The sequence below is a fragment of the Cyprinus carpio genome, chromosome A9 (assembly GCF_018340385.1).
Source record: "Cyprinus carpio isolate SPL01 chromosome A9, ASM1834038v1, whole genome shotgun sequence".
NCBI classification, from domain to species: domain Eukaryota; kingdom Metazoa; phylum Chordata; class Actinopteri; order Cypriniformes; family Cyprinidae; genus Cyprinus; species Cyprinus carpio.
In genome coordinates, this window is record NC_056580.1 from 20,043,227 (window position 1) to 20,062,193 (window position 18,967).

At 38.9% G+C, this 18,967-nt stretch overlaps 2 protein-coding genes across 8 annotated transcripts in view; one reads left to right on the forward strand and one right to left on the reverse strand.

Moving 5' to 3' along the window:
• On the forward strand, positions 1–8,135 carry LOC109076901 (GA-binding protein alpha chain-like). Of its 5 annotated transcripts, none has more exons than XM_042764053.1 (10): positions 1–168; positions 1,789–1,885; positions 2,019–2,163; positions 2,261–2,345; positions 2,787–3,014; positions 4,702–4,896; positions 4,991–5,044; positions 5,265–5,393; positions 5,947–6,139; positions 6,250–8,135. In XM_042764053.1, the coding sequence occupies exons 2-10, from the start codon at positions 1,809–1,811 to the stop codon at positions 6,509–6,511; spliced, it is 1,368 nt and encodes a 455-aa protein (XP_042619987.1). In that variant the 5' UTR covers positions 1–168; positions 1,789–1,808; the 3' UTR covers positions 6,512–8,135. The 5 variants fall into 5 exon arrangements, with proteins under 5 accessions (XP_042619987.1, XP_042619988.1, XP_042619990.1 ...); XM_042764054.1 differs by lacking the exon at positions 1–168 and adding an exon at positions 187–372; XM_042764056.1 differs by lacking the exon at positions 1–168 and adding an exon at positions 187–368.
• LOC109056413 (amyloid-beta A4 protein-like) overlaps positions 7,000–18,967 on the reverse strand; it is a 21,954-nt gene continuing 9,986 nt past the window's right edge. For 2 of the 3 annotated variants that reach the window (XM_042764051.1, XM_042764050.1), the window contains exons 6-17: positions 18,257–18,498; positions 17,880–18,050; positions 12,784–12,917; positions 12,564–12,638; positions 12,121–12,279; positions 11,822–11,950; positions 11,637–11,736; positions 10,782–10,985; positions 10,561–10,614; positions 10,404–10,474; positions 10,150–10,296; positions 7,000–8,835 (exon numbers count right to left, since the gene is read on the reverse strand). In XM_042764051.1, the coding sequence (XP_042619985.1) occupies positions 8,734–8,835; positions 10,150–10,296; positions 10,404–10,474; positions 10,561–10,614; positions 10,782–10,985; positions 11,637–11,736; positions 11,822–11,950; positions 12,121–12,279; positions 12,564–12,638; positions 12,784–12,917; positions 17,880–18,050; positions 18,257–18,498 (1,588 nt within the window). In that variant the 3' untranslated portion in view covers positions 7,000–8,733. The remainder of the gene's footprint in view (positions 8,836–10,149; positions 10,297–10,403; positions 10,475–10,560; positions 10,615–10,781; positions 10,986–11,636; positions 11,737–11,821; positions 11,951–12,120; positions 12,280–12,563; positions 12,639–12,783; positions 12,918–17,879; positions 18,051–18,256; positions 18,499–18,967) is intronic. The other variant, XM_042764052.1, reaches the window with a different exon arrangement.

Sequence of the window (18,967 nt, forward strand, 5' to 3'; positions counted from 1 at the left end):
TCAGCGGGCAGCGAGGCCTCCTGCTCATCCCCGCCCCCAATGCAATGTTGACCAAAAACCAGCATGAACATTCACTCAACTTATTAGCACCACACTAAACTATAGCCCCTGACACCAGCTTTAGTGCGCAAAAACTCCAACACAGCTCTTGCTGAACGGGATAAAGAGGTACGTCGGGTCGCAATACTAATTAACGTGAGCTAAACGCGGGCAAAAAAGGAGTATGTTGCATATGTGCGAGGCTATTATCGTGTCAGTTTTCCCGCTTTCTGCGCGAGCTAACTGTTAGCCTCCTGAGGGGACCAGAGCTAATAGCTGGAGTGCTAACAGAACTGACTGTAAGCCAGCCCTCTCAGGTCCGACAAGCAGTAGGTAAACATACTTGTAAACTTTATTCTGGATAATTTAAAATATATCTGTTTTCATCGAACTGTGTCGTTGACGCATATAACACCGTCGCGAGAAACAAACGCGCGACTTTTCGTAAAAGTTAGCGCGAGTTGTCCGCGCGAGCAGACATTCAGTTGAACCAGGCGTGTCTTTGGTCAGCATCAGCTAAGCAGCTAACAAAGAGGCCAGGTATACATACATATTCCATCCATGATTGTACCTGTCGTATACATTCTATTCCGCACGAATCACGTAGTTAAACCGTGATGTTTCCGTCCGTTTCTTCAGTCGCACGGCTGTTTTCGGAAGTCTGTCAGCCGCCGTGACTTCGGCCAGGATTTCCGGCTGCTTTTACATCTGCCCTTCTCTTGTTTTGTTTCCGTTTCTTCCATTTCCGTTTTAACTTTCCAGAATCAAAAGTCTTGATGTGTAGCAACCCCTGGAAGTTTTAAAAAGTAGTCTTTTACGCCCAATTTTGCGGTTATATTACGAAACCCAAAAGCACTCCAACATGGCAACTGCGTTTGTATCGACTCGCGCGTCGTCTTCCCACCCAGTCGCTGGTGGAAATTATATTAATAAAAGCCTTTCCGTTTTAATCCACACACTAAAATAATAAATGGCTTGACCAAATGTTTGGCATATTTAATAAATAATTGCTTCTCCTGTGTTTAATAAGAGTGCTTATATGGGGAAATGCCATGGTGGGCCTGTACTCAAGCAAAGCCTCGGTGTTGCGTGAGAGTTTATTGGACTTCAGAGACTTCGTAGAGACCGCAAGAGTGCGTTGACCTGACCATGTAGTGACTTTTAGGCACAGTTGCATGTTTTGTATTACTTTGTGTTCATTTAAAATGCTAAACATAATGTGAAATTAAATATTATTTTTTTTATTTTCAAGTGTGTGTGTGTGTATATATATATATATATATATATATATATATATATATATATATATATATATATATATATATATATATGTATATGTGTGTGTGTGTAAAGATAATTAGGCAACACTTTACAATAAGGTTTTATTTGTTAACGTTTACCATGAGCTAACAATGAACAATACTACTATAGCTTTTATTAATCTTAGTTACTGTTCAACATTTACTAATACGTTTTAAAAATAAAATATTTTAATGCACGGTAAACTAACATGAACAGTTGTATTTATATAAACCAGCATTAACAAATATTAAAAAAAATGCTGTTAAAAATTAAAAGTTAATGAATTGTGATCGTTCCTTAGTGTTAGCTAATGCTTCAACCAATATTAAGAAATGAGACCTTATTGTGAAGTGTTACTGGTGTGACAATTCTTGTTTACTTTCTTGTGATTAGCTGCAAAAGAATGTGTCTTTTAATTTTTATATTTTTTATGTATTTGTTTTGTAGTTGGACAAGGAGTTGAAGGGATGTCAAAAAGTGAGACAGAGGAGATGATTGAAATTGAGATTGATGGACGGGAGAAACAGGAGTGTCTAGAGGAAGGGTAAGTGCTTTTTCTGTCTTTCTCTTCCTTTTTTCCCATCACTGTTTGATGTGTTTAGCGGAATCATCTCATTGAGCAATGTGTGTCTTGTGTCTGTGAAATGATCTGTTGAAATGATGTGACCAAATGTCAGGATCGAGGAGCAGACCATCACAGCAGCTGAACTGATTACTCAAGACATTGACATCAATGAGCCGATCGGCAACCTGAAGAAGTTACTGGAGCCTCGTCTTCAGGTCCCGCTGGATGGATATGACATTTGTCTGCAGGACATCCTAGTATGTTCTTCTTTATTAATGTAATATTATTTGAGTGCATTCTTTGTATTGTGGATTAAGCTCTTCACTCCTTGACTCTGCTTCTTTCCTCGTGTAGTTGCATCCTGATCACAGCCTGTTCGATCAAGGAGTGAAAACAGATGGTACAGTACAGCTCAGCGTGCAGATTGTCACGAAACAGGGTAACAGTTTACAATGATCTCATATTGCTGTTGGACAAATCTCAACTTGTCAACAACATGCCCTTCAGACAAATGAAAATCTTTGGGTAGTTGACGTGTCCTGCGGAGTGACGTGTAATTCTTAGGTAATTCTTCTATAATTATTCATGCCGCTTTTATGAGCTCGTAGTAATTGAGGCACTACATGAGTATTTGCACTTCTAAAAAATAATCACACCAAGGACCATTTAAAATAAATGAGCAAAATCATGATTAAAAATAGTGGAAAACTTGATATGAAATCACCAATTACATAAGTTATTATTTCCTTTATATATCAATATAAATTAAATACTAAGATAGATCTTTCTAAAAAAAAGTTAGCTGACAACTACCCATTCACAGCAATAATAAAACATCAATATAAACGTGATTTGCTTGTGGGTTTGTGGTTTGTTTTAGGTGAAGAAAAATTGAATATTCTGGAGATTGTGAAACCGGTGGAGACGGTGGAGGTGGTGATCGATCCAGACGCGGCTGCTGGCGAGGAAGCACATCTGGTGGAGGATGGACACGTGATTGCGGTGGAGAGAGCCGCCATTCCTGATGAGACTTCAGAGCAGGTGACCCGCTGGGCGGCCGCATTGGAAGGGTACCGCAAGGAGCAGGTTCGACTGAACATTCCCTATGGTGAGTTTTCCATTGATGTTAACATGTTTAAGAGTTAAATCTAAATATTTAATGGATTTTGTAATAGCGTAGTAGGCACAGATGATGAGTACTATATCATACATACACTAGTGTTCAGAAGTTTGGGGTCGCTGAGATGTTTTAAAATTTCACCAAGGCTGCATTAATTTGAACAAAAATACAGTAATACTGTGAAATATTATTCAAAATAACTGTTTTCTATTTCAATATATTTTAAAATGTAATTTATTCCTGTGATGGCAAAGCTGAATTTTCAGTATCATTACTCCGGTCTTCAGTGTCACATGATCTTTCATAAGTCATTTTAACATGCTGATTAGGTGCTCAAGAAACACTTCTGATTATCAGTGTTGAAATATTTTTGTGGAAACCATGATACATTTTTTTTTCTGGATTTTTTGATGAATAGAAAGTTCAAAAGAACAGCATTTATATGGAATTAGAAATCTTTTGTTAAATTGAAAGTGTCTTTACTGTCACCTTAATCAATTTAATGTGTCCTTGCTGTATAAAAATATTCAATTTGCTAAATGTTGTAAAACATTTTCATTGTCAGATCAGTGCATTTTTACATCCCTAGTCAGTAGCAGTTTCATTTAATGAGCTTTATTTGCCATATTATTTTTATTAGTTTTATATAACAACAAACAAGCAAAATCATGACACCCCCCCCCCCCCCCCACAAAAAAAAAAAAAAAAAAAAAAAAAAACAACAACAAGCCAGACGAGTTTAGAAATGACACAAATACCTAAATAAATTTGGTAAAATGAATATAAATCATGCAGGGACAGGGACAAAAATCACCACAAAAATCATAACCATAACAGATAATTACTATTAATAGTATAATAATCTTTAAGTTCTACTATTATGTAAATGTTGGAGGAAGGGACCCCAGATCTTGGAAAAATTAAGAGACTTTGACTCGTTCAGACGAATTTTTTCAAGGTTTAAAACAGAGACCATCTCCGCAAGCCATTTCTGAAAACATGGGGGAGCAGTGGGTTTCCAATCCTTTAATATAATTCTCTTGGCTACAACCATGCCCAACATTAATGCCAACTGCAAATGATAAGGCAAAGAGAAAACTGTGTCAGAGTAGCCAAAAATGGCCAATTCCATTTCAGGAGGAAGAGTATGATCATATGCCACTGAATACCAAGAGAAAATATCTTCCCAATATCTCTGGAGTTTCAGGCAAGAACAAAAAGCATGAGATAAAGTTCCCTCTGCAACTTGACATCGATCACACATAGGAGACACAGCTGGGTAAATCTTGTGGAGTCTGGTTTTAGAAAAATGCAGTCTATTGTACAATTTTGAACTGAATTAATTGAAGTCTTGCATTGATGAAACAGCTATGTATTCTCTTCAAGATTTCAGACCAGATGTTATCAGATAAGCTGATACCAGCCTTCTTTCCCCAGGCTACCCTAAGATAGTCAGAAGGTGTTATGACCTGTGTAGAGAACAGGGAGACAAATTGTGAAACCATATGCCGAGAGTCTGGGGCTTGCCGCACTATATTATAGAAATAATGCTCTTCCTGCTGAATCCTATAATCAGAATAAGTTTGCTGTACATAATGCTGAATCTGCAAGTAACGAAAAAAATTAGAATATGTAAGAAGATATATTTAATGAGCTTTATGTGTCTGTCTGTCAGACCCGGTGCAGTGGACAGCAGATCAGGTGATCCACTGGGCAGTTTGGGTTATGAAAGAGTTCGGCATTGAGGAAATGGAGGTGGGTGGCATTCACATTCCCGGCCGCCAGCTCTGTGGTTTCAGCCAGGAGGAGTTCCTCCAGAGAGTGCCCAGTGGAGAGATCCTGTGGAGCCACCTGGAGCTTCTACGCAAGTGTAAGTTTCACATAGGAAAGAGAGTGCGTGCTCTCCAACTTCTTTATCACAATATTTTTAGCCCGTTTTCGAATCTCTTTAATGCTCTGTGCAGATGTACTTGCGAGTCAGGATCAGGGTCAGGAAGCAACAGTCACCATTGATCAACGTGAGTATCAGTAGACCTGAATCTTGTCTGTTTTTGCAGTTGCTTCTGCTCAGTTTTACCAACAAAAGCACCTTTTGAGTACCTTCTTGAATAACACTTTTTGTATAACCTGCACATGATTTGCTTAAAGGCCAGTTTGTGTCTCTAGGCGACCCTTAAGCTTTTCAATGAAAGGAGCATGTGTTGGTCTTCTGGGTAACAGTTTCTTGATATTCTCCAGCTGTGCAGATCATTCCTGCCCCTGTGCAGCAGGCCACACCTACAGCCATTAAGGTGATGAAGCACAACAAAACTCCCCGAGCCCCCCGGATCTCAGGAGAGGAGCGCAGCTCCCCTGGCAACCGCACAGGTACATACAAACAAATACAACAAATGTTTATGTGTAAAAGCTCAGGTTTATTAGTATCTTTATATGAAATAATGCATGTGTAAATGTAGTTTTTTATAATACATTTACTTTTTTGTATAAATTACATTTTGTTATTTGGAATGATTTAAATTAATAAATAATATTGATGATATATTAGTAATTACTGTTCTGTAGTATGGGGCCAGTATAATTTTTATTTTATTTTTTTTGTAAAGGAAATGAATACTTTTATTCAGAAAGGACACATAAAAAATCTATTTCAAATAAGTGTTCTATTGAACCTTCTTTTCATCAAAGAGTCATGAAAAATATGTATCACAGTTTGTACAAGAATAAGTAGCACAGCTGTTTTCAACAAAAACATTTGAGCACCTAATTAGCATTTTAGAAATGATCAGAATCTGGAGCATAATGTAAAACTAAAATTCAGAATTTTGCCAAAACCTTCTACAAAGAAAAATAAGAGTCTCACATGCAAAACTCTAATAAATGATTGTAGAATTGATTATGATTGTGTTGTGTGTCACTTCAGGTAATAACGGTCAGATTCAGCTGTGGCAGTTTCTTTTGGAGCTGCTGACAGACAAGGATTCTCGGGACTGCATTTCCTGGGTGGGAGAGGAGGGCGAGTTCAAACTCAATCAGCCTGAGCTGGTAGCTCAGAAATGGGGTCAGCGCAAGAACAAGCCCACCATGAACTACGAGAAGCTAAGCAGAGCTCTCAGGTGCGAGTGTATCATTTCCCCTCTCTAGTTTAGGTGCTTATGGAGGGATGCAGCAAAAACTTCAATGAGAACACTAACTCTATCCATCAAATCCTGTCTCCCCTAAACAGGTACTACTACGACGGAGACATGATCAGCAAAGTGCAGGGCAAGCGCTTCGTCTACAAGTTTGTGTGCGACCTGAGGACTCTGATCGGATACAGCGCCGCAGAGCTCAACAGCCTGGTGACGGAGTGCGAGCAGAAGAAACTCGCCCGGGTGCAGCTGCACGGCCTCGGCCAGTCCGTCAACACAGTCACGCTGACCACTGCCACAGGCCAGCCCGTCACCACAGTCACTCTGGCTGCAGCAGCTTTGGAGAAAGACAGTTGAGGAGGGAGTGGCTTGTTACTCCCAGCCAATCAGGAGACAAGTTTAAGATGGGAGGAAACCGGGTTCAACATTTGACTTTGGGGAGGGTGGGAAACAGCGGGTTTATAAGCAGATGTGCGCTTTGTTGCGAGTGTGTATGTTTAAGCATCCTTAAAATGCTTAGAGAGTGAGTGTATGTGTGGATGTGAGAGACAAAAGTATAGATGATCACGTATGAGCTTTCAGTTTTTGTACGCTTGTTCTGACTGCAAGGTAGCATCGGCTATATTTCCATTGTATATACTCTGTTTTTGATAGCCACGTGGGCAGTGTATTTTGATATTTTCCATTTGTAAAGGATCTTTTGAGGTGAGGTACTTTTTACTGTCCACCAGAGGGCAATAAAGAGACAGTTGGTTTTTGAATTGCCCAGGTCTTGCATAATGCAGCAGAAATCAAAAACACCCTTTGTTTCTTGTTTTGTGCACCAAACACCACATCACAAGGACTTTATATGTACATTCAAAACTTTATTCATGGATTACAGTGTTGTAGAAAGCTTTTCCCCTTCTAAGCCAATGGTTTGAATAGACAATGAAGGAAAATGTCAAATAGCTTTCCTTGTTCCCTACTGACCACAGACACTCACCTCAGAGTATCCACTAATCAGCACAACACCAGATGTTAGAGCTAAGGTAATTCTATACAGGAACATAATGAGCAGTGTGCACTGTGACATAACTGCACAATGTTTGAATCTGATAATGGCTGTCTCTCATACAATGTATTTTACAACATTCACAATTTCCTTCAACATCATGGCACTTTTAAAATAACTCTTAAGAGGTCATTTCAAAAGACCGCATGGCATGAACCCATTACATTAATATTTCCTATTTACCTGTTCCTTTCTATCTGCTCTGGCCTGTAAGGTGCTATGAGATACTAAAGTGAAACAATAAAAGAGGGGGAGAAGGTGAGGTGTTTCTGTCCCAAAATGTGTTCGTGAATATCACAGACACTGGGGGGAATACAAAGAGGGCAAAATGGGACAAAATTCACACAATCCAAAAATGGTGGCTATTTCTGAAGCAAAATCCCACCACCACTCCATACCTTCCTTCCCTAATCCCGGCCCCATACCAAATCCCCACATGGAATAAAACTTGACAAAGCAAAAAGGGTCTAGACCATTAAAATAAAAAAAATCAGAGTGCATGGAACGTTAAAGAACTAAAACGTGGGCTAATATTACACTTCATAATACAATACATACATCTTTTTCCAGCCCCATGCAACCATTTAAGTGTGCGTGGCATGGTCCAAAAGAAATAAAAAGCACACTTTGATTAAAGCATGTCCCTGTGACGATGTAGCCAAGCAGATTTGTTTTCACTTATTTAAAATGTGATCACAAGAAGACAATAAAATGTACAATCCAGCTAAAATCTCTACATGAGAGAGAGGTCAAAGTCTGAGTCTGGATTCAGAAACCATCTCTCTGTTAAAATTGCCATGCACTATATAGATACAGCTAGTTTCTGCCTTAATTCAATACATATTACACACAAAATAAAAACATTCTTTTCTTATTTCTGTAAATGTTTTTTTTTATACCCTCTTTTAATGTATGGATTTTTTCATATATATTTTTTTGCATTTTTTTCCAAAAAAAAAAAAAAAAAAAACCCTGAATGGAAAGTTAAACAATGAGTACATTATTCTGCATCTGGTTGTTTGCGGTTGGAGCCTCATGTAGCCAAACACAGCACTGCATCATCTGAGTGCCCAGGAAAAAGGAAGGACGGAGGAGGAAGGAAATGTGCAAACAAAAGAGAAGATGACGTAAGTGCTTAAGGAAGTTCTGGAGGGGAACCAAAATGGTCTAGAAAGAGTAGAGAGAAAAAAAAAAACTTGATGGTTTAGAGGATCATGGGTAAGTTAGAAGGAAAGCATGGGCAAAGAGAACGCTTCATTCACCACAGTGCTGTGATGGACAGGCATGGGAGCGCACAGATGGACCAACGTACTGACAGATGACAGTGACACGTCACTCTTCTGTGCAAACTGAGTGAGCGCTCATTCGATTGGATGAAATGGTCAGGTGATGGAAGCCATTCTCATCTCCATGGTGACAGAGCTGACCGATAGTGTGTATGAGGGATCAGTCTGCATTCTCTGTCCTGATAGAGTGGGGTGATGGTGGTGGTGATGGGTGGTGGTGAGGGGATCTGAAGTGGTCTTTAGTTCTGCATTTGCTCGAAGAACTTGTAGGTGGGGTTCTCATAGCCGTTCTGCTGCATCTTAGTGAGATGACGCTCCTCAGGAGTCACTGCTGCATCCACCTGAGACAGAAAAAATTAGGTCGTCATTAAAAGTGTTTGCTCAGACCTAGACTATGATTCCCAGCAGTGTTTATTTATATACTATTAATATCTATTATTTTGACCTCTAATTAATTCGACCCATTACTTTGATATTTTTATTTTCATGTTAAAGTTTAAAAAATGTTGTGCTTTTTTTCCATTTTCCATTTAGCTTTAATTTTTAACTTCGGATTTTGATTCAGTAATTGTAGTATTTAAAAACTTATTTCAATAAGTGAAAATGATTTGTAATAGTTTTATGCCATTTGACTGATGAATTTCCATGACCTTTTTCCAGACCTTCATGACGGTGAATACCCATACGACAAATAAATATATATTTTCTGGCCAAATATCAAATTTTAAATGTGTTCTAATTTGGAGCTCAATGAAATACATTCCTGAAATTACATTTTCAATCTTAGAGTAGCTTAAATGCAAATGTGGATGGAATAACCTACTAGATCAAGACTGGATTTATATTTCATTTTTATATATAATGTAATATTGTAATTTTTTTTTGAAGCAATGTTGATGTTGATTTTTATTCACGTTATAGACAACAAACATATATATTTTTTCTTTCAAACATGACATGAAATGTACTTCCTTGGATTGAAATATATGGAGGTCAAAATGTATTTTTAAATGCTTTAAAAATATATATTTATATATTTAAAATGGCAAAAATATATCGGTAGTGAATATACTTAATATATTTATATATTACATGATATATACATGTAAATATATTGATATATTTTTGGGCCATTTTTGGTATAAAAAAATATATTTGAAAATGTAGAATATTTTTCCATACGGGTAATGATTTTTAAATCGGCTGCACTTTCTAGTTGAAAGAGGGATTTCTTTCTGATGAAATGTTTTAGTGCTGGCAGCAGACATTTCTTTTAATATTTTTAATATAATGTACCAGTAATATACCAGTTTTTTTATTACTCACAAGATATTTCCTTAAGTCTCCAAATAAAAAAAGCTATAGCTTTTAGTAATATACAAGACTTCAAATGCAAAAATCTCTTAAGTCCGTCTGAGATCTTTCTGAGACTTTTTCTTTTAAATAAGCATTTTTATCAGGCTCCTACATATTAGTTCAGTAATTTAACTTTTTAACACAAGAAAATGTTATTAGTCAGTTACTGAATGCCTTATTTTCAGAAATGTCCAATGATATTTTCATAGCAGCCTGATTAAAAAAAGCTGATTTGAAAGAAAAATCTCAAACGGACTTAGAGGTTTTTGCATCTTCATGTTTATAATGTTGTGTCTCACCTCAATAACTCCATGGTGAATGGAAGTGTACTGCTTCTTCCTTAACATAACAAGAGTGATCACGATGACAGTAGCGATGACCACTCCACCCACCATCAGCCCAATGATTGCCCCCTTATTAGAGCCCATGTCTTCTGCCAGGAACATCTGAACACACACACATTTATTACTTTGTACAATGTGAAATACTAGATACATATATTGTATTTTATCTCTATATATTTTTAGCTAAATATTTGTGTAAATCGTTGTACCAGTCTCTTGTCACGAACATCATAACCAGCGTTGTGCCTTTCCTCAATATCCAGGCGAACCTTTGGAATCTCTACAAACATCCACAAATATGAATATAATGATTAGATATACGATGTTGTTCAAAGCAATGGCTGAAAACAACATGTACACACTTACCGGGTCTCGTAGGCAGACCCTTATCTGGAATTGGACGGACATCTACGGGTTCAACTGAACAAGACAAAAAAAGCTGTTCAGACTCTTCTAAATGTAACGTAAATGTAGTGTATAGCTGTATACTATTGGTTACTTAATATCTGGTTATGTATGTTGATCATAAAAATGGGCCTTTTAAAAGTTTGCAGTTCAGTTACAGCATTCAGTGTGCAAATGTTTACCATGGTTGTCAGTGTTGGCCTGGTTGAAGCTTTCAGGGTGGATGAAGCCCAGGCCGTCCTGCTCTGGTGGCAGAGTGTCCAGCGGGGTGGTGCTGTCAGGCAGGTCGGGCATCAGGGCGTCGTTCCCATAGCTCACCCTCATCTTACTCTGGAGAGACGACAACTGTTGGGTGACTTCAGCCTGATCATGCTGAATCAGCAATGCTGGAGAAAGCAAGCAGATTTGAATACAAGATTAAATATATTATGTTTCATAATTAATATAATTTCTAAGCATTCACTAGTTATAAGCATTCACATAAGTTTTTCTTCTTTTTTCTTTATTCCTTTTGAAATAAATATTTTAATTTAGCAAGGAGGCATTAAATTGCTCAAAAATATTAAGCAGCACAACTGTTTTTAACAATATTAATAATAATGATAATAATAATAATGTTTCTTGAGCACCTAATCAGCATATTAGAATGATTTCTGAATGATCATGTGACACTGAAGACTGGTTGCTAAAAAAATTAAGCTCTGCCATCACAGGAATAAACTAGATTTTATAATGTACTAAAATAGAAAACATTTTAAATTGTAAGATTTTTTCCCGCACAATATCACTGTATTTTTTATAAAATAAATGTCTTAGTGAGCATAAGAGACTTCTTTTAAAAACATTAAACATAAAAAAAAAAACATCTTACCGACCACAAATTTTTGAATAGTAGTGCATTCATAGTTGTGTTTTTTATTTCTTATTTTTAAAATGAAGTTTTAAATTCTCCCAAATCAGTGGAACCCAGTTTGAAAACACATTCCCTAAATGATATGTGAGTGAATTTAGCGCTAAAAGAAGCACCTCACACTCACCTACTTGGTCCTGGATTTCATTAGCCACTTGTGGCACCTTGTAGAGGTACCCCAAGGACTGGTTCATGCGTTCTTCAATCACACGCAGATGGGTCATCACCTACAGGCAAAAGCGGTCAAAATGAAGTTTGAACTGTCTACACATTTTACGTCTGAAGTAGGAAAGAACAGCTTGACAATCTTACAAATGGCCGAATCTGAGAAGCCTTCTTGGGATCCACCTCTCGCACATGCTCGAAGTGTTTGAGAGTGTGCTGCCTGTCTTTCTGCTCCGCTCGTATGTACTTCTTCAACAGATTGAGGACCTGCCGAGGCTGTACGAGACGGGACACAGGACAAATCAGGTTTTTCTGGGTTAGCGGTTGCCATTTATCCATTACACAGACATTAGATTAGCAGATGAGAGACATTGTGGCAAACAAACACATTTGTGCAACTTAGTCTATTTTGTTTGTAGTTCAGGACTATGGTTGTGTGTGAATACCCGAGGCTGGTCAGACTGCAGAGCGCTAAGGTAGCTTTCCAGAGCCTGACGGCGTCGGTCGTTCAGCAGAGCTTCCACTCGTGCCATGTGGGTTTCTACCAGCTGCTGTCTCTCCCCGGCCGCTTCCTTCTCCAACGCCTCCACCTTCTCCTGGAAGCGCTATAGAAACACGAATAAACACAAAACCAGCAGCCATTTAATCCTGAAGAATAAAACACCACAAGCCTTTCAATCCCCTTGAAAATCCACCCTCCACTTTAATGGGAACTGTATGCTGTACTACTAAATCTGAATGCACTTGAACCACAATCCTGCTAAGTGCTTTATATAACAGATTCACAAATCACTACATTATATGAACAATAAATGTTGTTTACTCTCCTCCGTTCACTGCTTATGAATCATCAGCCAATATATGCCATTCACAATTATTAAAAGATTACCTGAATTATGGTCTTCTTATCAGCACGAGGAAGATTCTTCGCCTGTCTCTCTGCCTCCTCCCATTCTCTCATCACCTGATCCAAGATAAGAGAAATGGAAGGACAAAGTTATCAAATGAATTCTGAACACTTATTAACAGATACCATGGTACTACCACATTTTAGACATGTACATGTATATACACATAACTACAATGCATCACTCTACTCAGGTTCCCACCTCTGACATTTTCTCTCTGTGTTTGGCCTCCAGGCTCTCCTTTGCCTTCTGGAAGCGGGTGTGCTCATTCATATCTCCTGGAGCTTCCAGGTAACGATCCACAGCATCAGCAGGGCTTGGGGCCATGGTTGGCACTAGAGAAAGTGAGAAGTCTTGTTCAGTGAAAGTCAAAAAACAGATAAATGTGAGCCAGAGAATCTTCCTTACGGCAAAGAGAGCAAAGACTCCTAGGAAAGAACAACTAGTTCAAGGTGCAAGTTAAAACTGGTTAGCAGCAACAGAAACATTTATGTGAGATTGTTTTTGCCAAAGGTGCACTCAGAGAGTTATAAGTTTTCATGCTGGAAAATCATTGAGTATGGTACATCTGTGTACAGCATACAGTGACCACAAAAAGTGTTTTGACACTTAAGACACTTAATAATATATGAATGTCACTGCATTTAGTAGAAAACATTAAATATGTGGCATATGCAAACGAATGACACTAGACTTTGTTGGAAAATTTAATTTATAATGTGCATCAATTAATGATGCACAATAAGACCAGAAATTTTAAAGTATTCAAAAAGCAAGCAGTTTTCAGTTTTAATTTCATAAAGACATGCAGACACGCTCCACTAAGAGTAAAATGTCTTAATTTTAAACTATTTTAAACATAACCAATGTCTTTTTGTAAACTGTTTCATTTGAAAAGTGGGCTTGTAAATTTCTTTCTTTAAAATAAATGCAATGTGGTTTGATATTTTGTAATGCAGTGACATATGTAGGTGTAACATAAGCTTCCAAATACTTTTTTTTGCCACTGTACGTGTGTGGAGCTTGTGTGCGTATTCTGTAGCAGCTCCTGTGAACACTTTCTGACAGCGAGCATGCGGGAACAGCCAGACCAGCTGCGAGGAATATGCCCTGTCAGGATGAGGGCTGCTCCGCTGTCACTTTCCCACAGAGTCCAGCATTGTGCTTAACCGAGCGTAAACCACCCACTGAACCGCTGCCACAGACTGGTCTGACCAGAAGCCAACTACAGCTCCATCACTGGCCCACACACAGAGATAAACACAAACAGAGAGAGAGAATGGGGGAGGTACATTCAGAAATGCAGTGTTCAGCAGGTTAAGAAATACACTGGCATGCAGGTGCTCTCAAATAGACAAAAGCACAAACAAACATTCATGCTATCAAATTTGAAAGTATCTACTTGAAGCCTCTGGAGGCTGACACTCAAAAACCTCTGTAACTACAATATGGAGAGCATTTCCATCTAGAAAAAAAAATATATATATTTAAAGATAATTTGTTTTTGCAAGGATGGAACATTCTAGAATTTTCTGTAACATTCTGGAATATCCTTGTGCTTTCTGGAGCATTACAGGACATTGTGGGACTAGTCATAAAACACAAAAATCATCTAACGTACACTTTTGAAGATTTGGACCATTCACTTTTGGTAACTCTTTATGTTAAACTGTTGTTAGCTCATTAATATGCAAGTATCATGTCATTTTTATGTATGAGTAGTAAGAGATTAACTTGTATAAGTTATCGCGCTGCCTAGCATCCATCTGGCGAATCTCTGCTCTCTACCCAACAAAACGGACAAACAACTTCTGCTCTCCCGGACAAATAAGGATTTTTCACACTCTGCTGGTCTGTGTTACACGGAAACTTGGCTGAATGACGCCATTCCAGACAGCGCGTTAAATCTGCCGAGCTTCCAGCTGTTCAGAGCGAACCGCGATGCAGAATCAACAGGGTAACCGCGTGGCGGCAGGACATGTTTCTACATCAATGAAAGGTGGTGTAGAGATGTAAAAGTGTTGTTCCGATGTGCTGTTCCGATCTAGAAGCGCTTTTCATTAACTGTTATCCGTTCTATTTGCAGCAAGAGTTTCACTCGTATATTCTCGTAAGTGTTTACAATTCCTCCGCAAACGCACATGAGCTTGGCTTTACAGAAACTCGCTGTTCAAATAACAGACACAGAGCAAAAACAGCCGGACTCAGTTTTAATCATTCTCTGGGACTTTAATAAAGCAAATCTTTGCTGTGAACTGCCAAAATATAGAAAGCAAGTTACATGTCCCACCAGTAATATACTGGACCATTGTTACTCCACAATAAAGAATGCATATCGCTCCATCCAATGAGCAGCTGTAGGACTCTTTGACCACTGCCTGGATCATCTTACACTGACTTACAGGCATAAACTTATCTGCTAAACCTGTAGTAAAGTCTGTAAAGAGATGGACCAACGAAACCACTGGGCATTACAAGCCTGTTTCGACTGCACTGATTGAAGTGTTTCTGAAGTTGCTACCAACGATCTGGACGAGCTCAAGGAAACTGTAACATCATATATCAGTGTCTGTGAACACATGTGCAACCCTACCAGGACTCATTTAACATTCAACAATGATAAGCCATGGTTTACAGCAAAACCTCGTCATCTTTGTCAGGCCAAAGAGAACGCCTACAAAAGGGGGGGACAGAGTCTTGTACAATTAGGCAAGAAACACTGAATAAGGAAATTAGAGTGGCCAAGAGGAACTATGCTAAAAAGCTAGAACACTAGTTTTCTGCCAACGACCCTGCATCAGTGTGGAAAGGCCTGAAAGACATCACCAACTACAAGACACCATCCCACCGCACTGAGGCCAATCAACAACTTGCTGAAGACCTGAATGAGTTTACTGTAGATTTGTAGCTCTGAACATCTCTCCACACAACCTGCAACCCCCCTCTCCCCCACTCCTACGTTTCAGATCAGTGAAGATGATGTGCGTCAGGTCTACAGAAATAACAAGAGAAGAAAAGCACCAGGCCCAGATGGTGTGACATCAGCATGTCTGAAAACCTGTGCCGACCAACTGGCTCCCCATCTTCTCACAGATCTTCAACAGATTACTGGAAACCCAAGATAACAGGACTTAATGACTACAGACATGTTGCCCTAACGTCTGTGGTCATGAAGACATTTGAGAGGTTGGTGTTGGCTTATCTGAAGGACATTACTGGACCCTTACTTGACCCCCTGCAGTTTGCTTACTGAGGAAACAGATCCGTGGATGATGCAGTCAACACGGGACTGAACTTCATCCTGCAACATCTGGACAAAACAGGGTCTTACATGAAAATCCTCTTTGTGGGCTTTAGCTCTGCTTTCAACACCATCATCCCAACACCCCTCCAGACCAAACTGACCCATTTCTCTTTCCTAGCTCTATCTGTCAATGGATCACCAGCTTTCTGACAGATAGGCAACTGCTAGTGAGAATTGGTAAATTCACATCCAACAGCCGCATCACCAGAATTGGCGCCCCTCAGGGTTGTGTTCTCTCCCCTCTGCTCTTTTCCCTGTACACCAACAATTGCACCTCTAAAGACCCCTCTGTCAAGCTGCTGAAGTTTGCAGATGACACTACAGTCATCGGTCTCATCCAGGACGGAGATGAGTGCTTACAGACAGGAGGTTAAAGAGCTGGCTATCAGGTGCAGTCTTAACAACCTGGAGCTGAACACGCTCAAAACAGTGGAGATGATGGTGGACTTCAGGAGGAAGCCCCCTGCACTCCCCCCACTCACCATCATGAACAGCACTGTGGCTGCAGTGGAGTCCTTCAGATTCCTTGGAATCACCATCTCTCAGGACCTGAAGTGGGACATTCACGTTGACTCCATTGTTAAAAAGGCCCAGCAGAGGTTGTACTTCCTTCGCCAACTGAGGAAGTTTAACCTGCCACAGGAGTTGCTGAAGCAGTTCTACTCAGCCGTCATTGAGTCTGTTCTGTGCACCTCAATAACTGTCTGGTTTGGTTCAACTACAAAATCAGACACCAGAAGATTTCAGAGAATGGTTCGGACTGCTGAAAGGATTACTGGTGCTCCCCTGCCTACCCTCCAAGAACTGTATACATCCAGAGTGAGGAAAAGGGCTCAGAAATCACTCTGGATCCATCACATCCAAGCCATCTCCTTTTTGAACTTTTGCCATCTGGTCGGCGTTAAAGAGCATCAAATTCCAGGACAGCCAGGCACAAGAACAGTTTCTTCCCCAGTGCAATCTACCTCATGAACAGTTAATGTTCTCCCATTGTGCAATTAAAGTATGTGCAATAACCTTAAACACATTTATCACCCTAAATCCTAGTATATCCCTGCAACTTTATTTTATTCTGTTCTATTCCTATTCTATCTATAGCACACATGTACGTACAATTTATTATTTTTTTGTGGTTAATTTATATTTATGCATGCGTATTTTAATTCACATTTTATTTTTATTATCTGTGTGTTGTCTCCGTGTACTGCAAGCTTGTGACATTACAACATATTCCTTGTATGTGCAAACATACTTGGCAATAAAGCTCTTTCTGACAATTTTTTTAGTTTTGAGCACTGTTAATGATACACAAAACGTCATGTGATTTTCATCTTCAGCATGTCAAACTTCATAAAGAAACATTAAAAATAAAAGCAAAACAATTTTTATAAAATTAAGTTTCACAGTGTATTTATATATTGTTATAAATGACCATTCTCTTTTGCCTATTCTTGTATAATCCAGTTATACACTTTACAAAACTCATTTGAAGAATTACACACACACCCACACACACACACACACACACACACACACACACACACACACACACACACACACACACACACACACATATATTAATTACAGTGCCCAAACAGCTTCCTATAATCTAACACTTGTTAAAAAAGTCAGAACAGTATCAAAACAGTAAAACTAACTAGTCTCACACCACTCAGCCCTATACCCATTTGTATATCACAATAATATTATTTTATTTACAATGGTGCTGTAGACACAGATGGAGAGTTAAAAAGTTAAAGAAAAGTTCCAGTGCTCAGTGTGCTCAGAAAAGACAGCAGAAGGTTAAAGTAAAAGAACAAGATGCTCTGCCTATACAGTCACCTCACAGAGACCTGTAATCCATGCGTGCTAAAGCATCCAGCCATCTGCTGAGCTTGTGAGTTTGGCACAAACGATGCGAAGAAAGTGAGAAAGAGACGATGTGCTGATTAGCGGAGAGATGGACTTCCTTTCGGGAGACATCTGGACTTACACACACTGCTGCTGCAGACAGCCATGCAGTACTCCTCTGATTCAAAGTTATTGCGGTTACCCCCGCAGCCCCCAAACATGAAGGGGGTGCATCGGCCCGTCTGTGCCACAAAATACCAGCGGGATATCTTGGCATGGCATGGCCCTGACCGAGGAGGGGCCCAGCATACCGCTAATGGGAAGAGACACTCAGTGGATTTGTTTAAGTGTTCATTTGTAACTTTTTGCTCATGCTCAAGGAACTACACAATGATGGTTCAAACTTCATGTCTTGAAATGCCACATGATCTCATTATTAATCTCAGTATTAATAGTTGTAGTCATAATGTTTGGAAATGTACCACTGAAAATGTATAATGTCAACAGATGAAATCTCACCTCGCACAACCTCCTCTATAGACTCTGTTGTGGTAGTGGTGGTGGTTGTCATGGCAACGTTGGAGGTCTGCTCACTGGTGTCTTGTTCATCAGTGTCTTCATCGTCATCTTCCTCGTCTTCATCATCTTCACCGTCACCATCTTCATCGTTGTCCCAGACATCATCTTCCTCGTTGTTGACATCCTCATCATCCTCAGTCACTGCAGGCTCAGGTTTGGTCGGGGCCTGTTCTCTCAGTACGCTGTAATGCAAAAATGAATAAAGATCATGACATATACATTTCTGAGACTACGCCGAAAATATGGGATTCAAAATATAATTTAAACCAGAAAATGAACTGATTTCTAGAATTGTGAAAAATGTTAAACATGAAAAACGTTAAATATGAGTGTGAAATATTTATTTATAGAACATATTTATTATGTTTTATTAACATAGAAAATATTTATTTCTTAGTCATTGATCAAACAAGCAAGTTTGTCATGTGAACTAGATATTCTTCAATTAAAGCACAAATATCACATATGGCAAAAACAGTAAGATATTTCTATTTCATTTTATTAGATATATTTATATTATTTATATATTATATTATATTATGGTCATACATTATTTTAAGGTCCAGTTCTCATTATAAACTACAACTTACGGTAGTTGTTAAGGTTAGGTTTTGGGTAAGATTAAGCGTGTAGAATATGGTCATGCAAAAT

What these genes read in the sequence shown, in the direction of transcription:
- LOC109076901 (XM_042764053.1), top strand. Translation starts at nt 1,809, where the DNA reads ATGTCAAAAAGTGAGACAGAGGAGATGATTGAAATTGAGATTGATGGA. An exon ending in CAGGAGTGTCTAGAGGAAGG is followed by an intron (nt 1,886 to 2,018) that starts GTAAGTGCTTTT and finishes ACCAAATGTCAG; the next exon opens with GATCGAGGAGCAGACCATCA. An exon ending in TCGACTGAACATTCCCTATG is followed by an intron (nt 3,015 to 4,701) that starts GTGAGTTTTCCA and finishes TCTGTCTGTCAG; the next exon opens with ACCCGGTGCAGTGGACAGCA.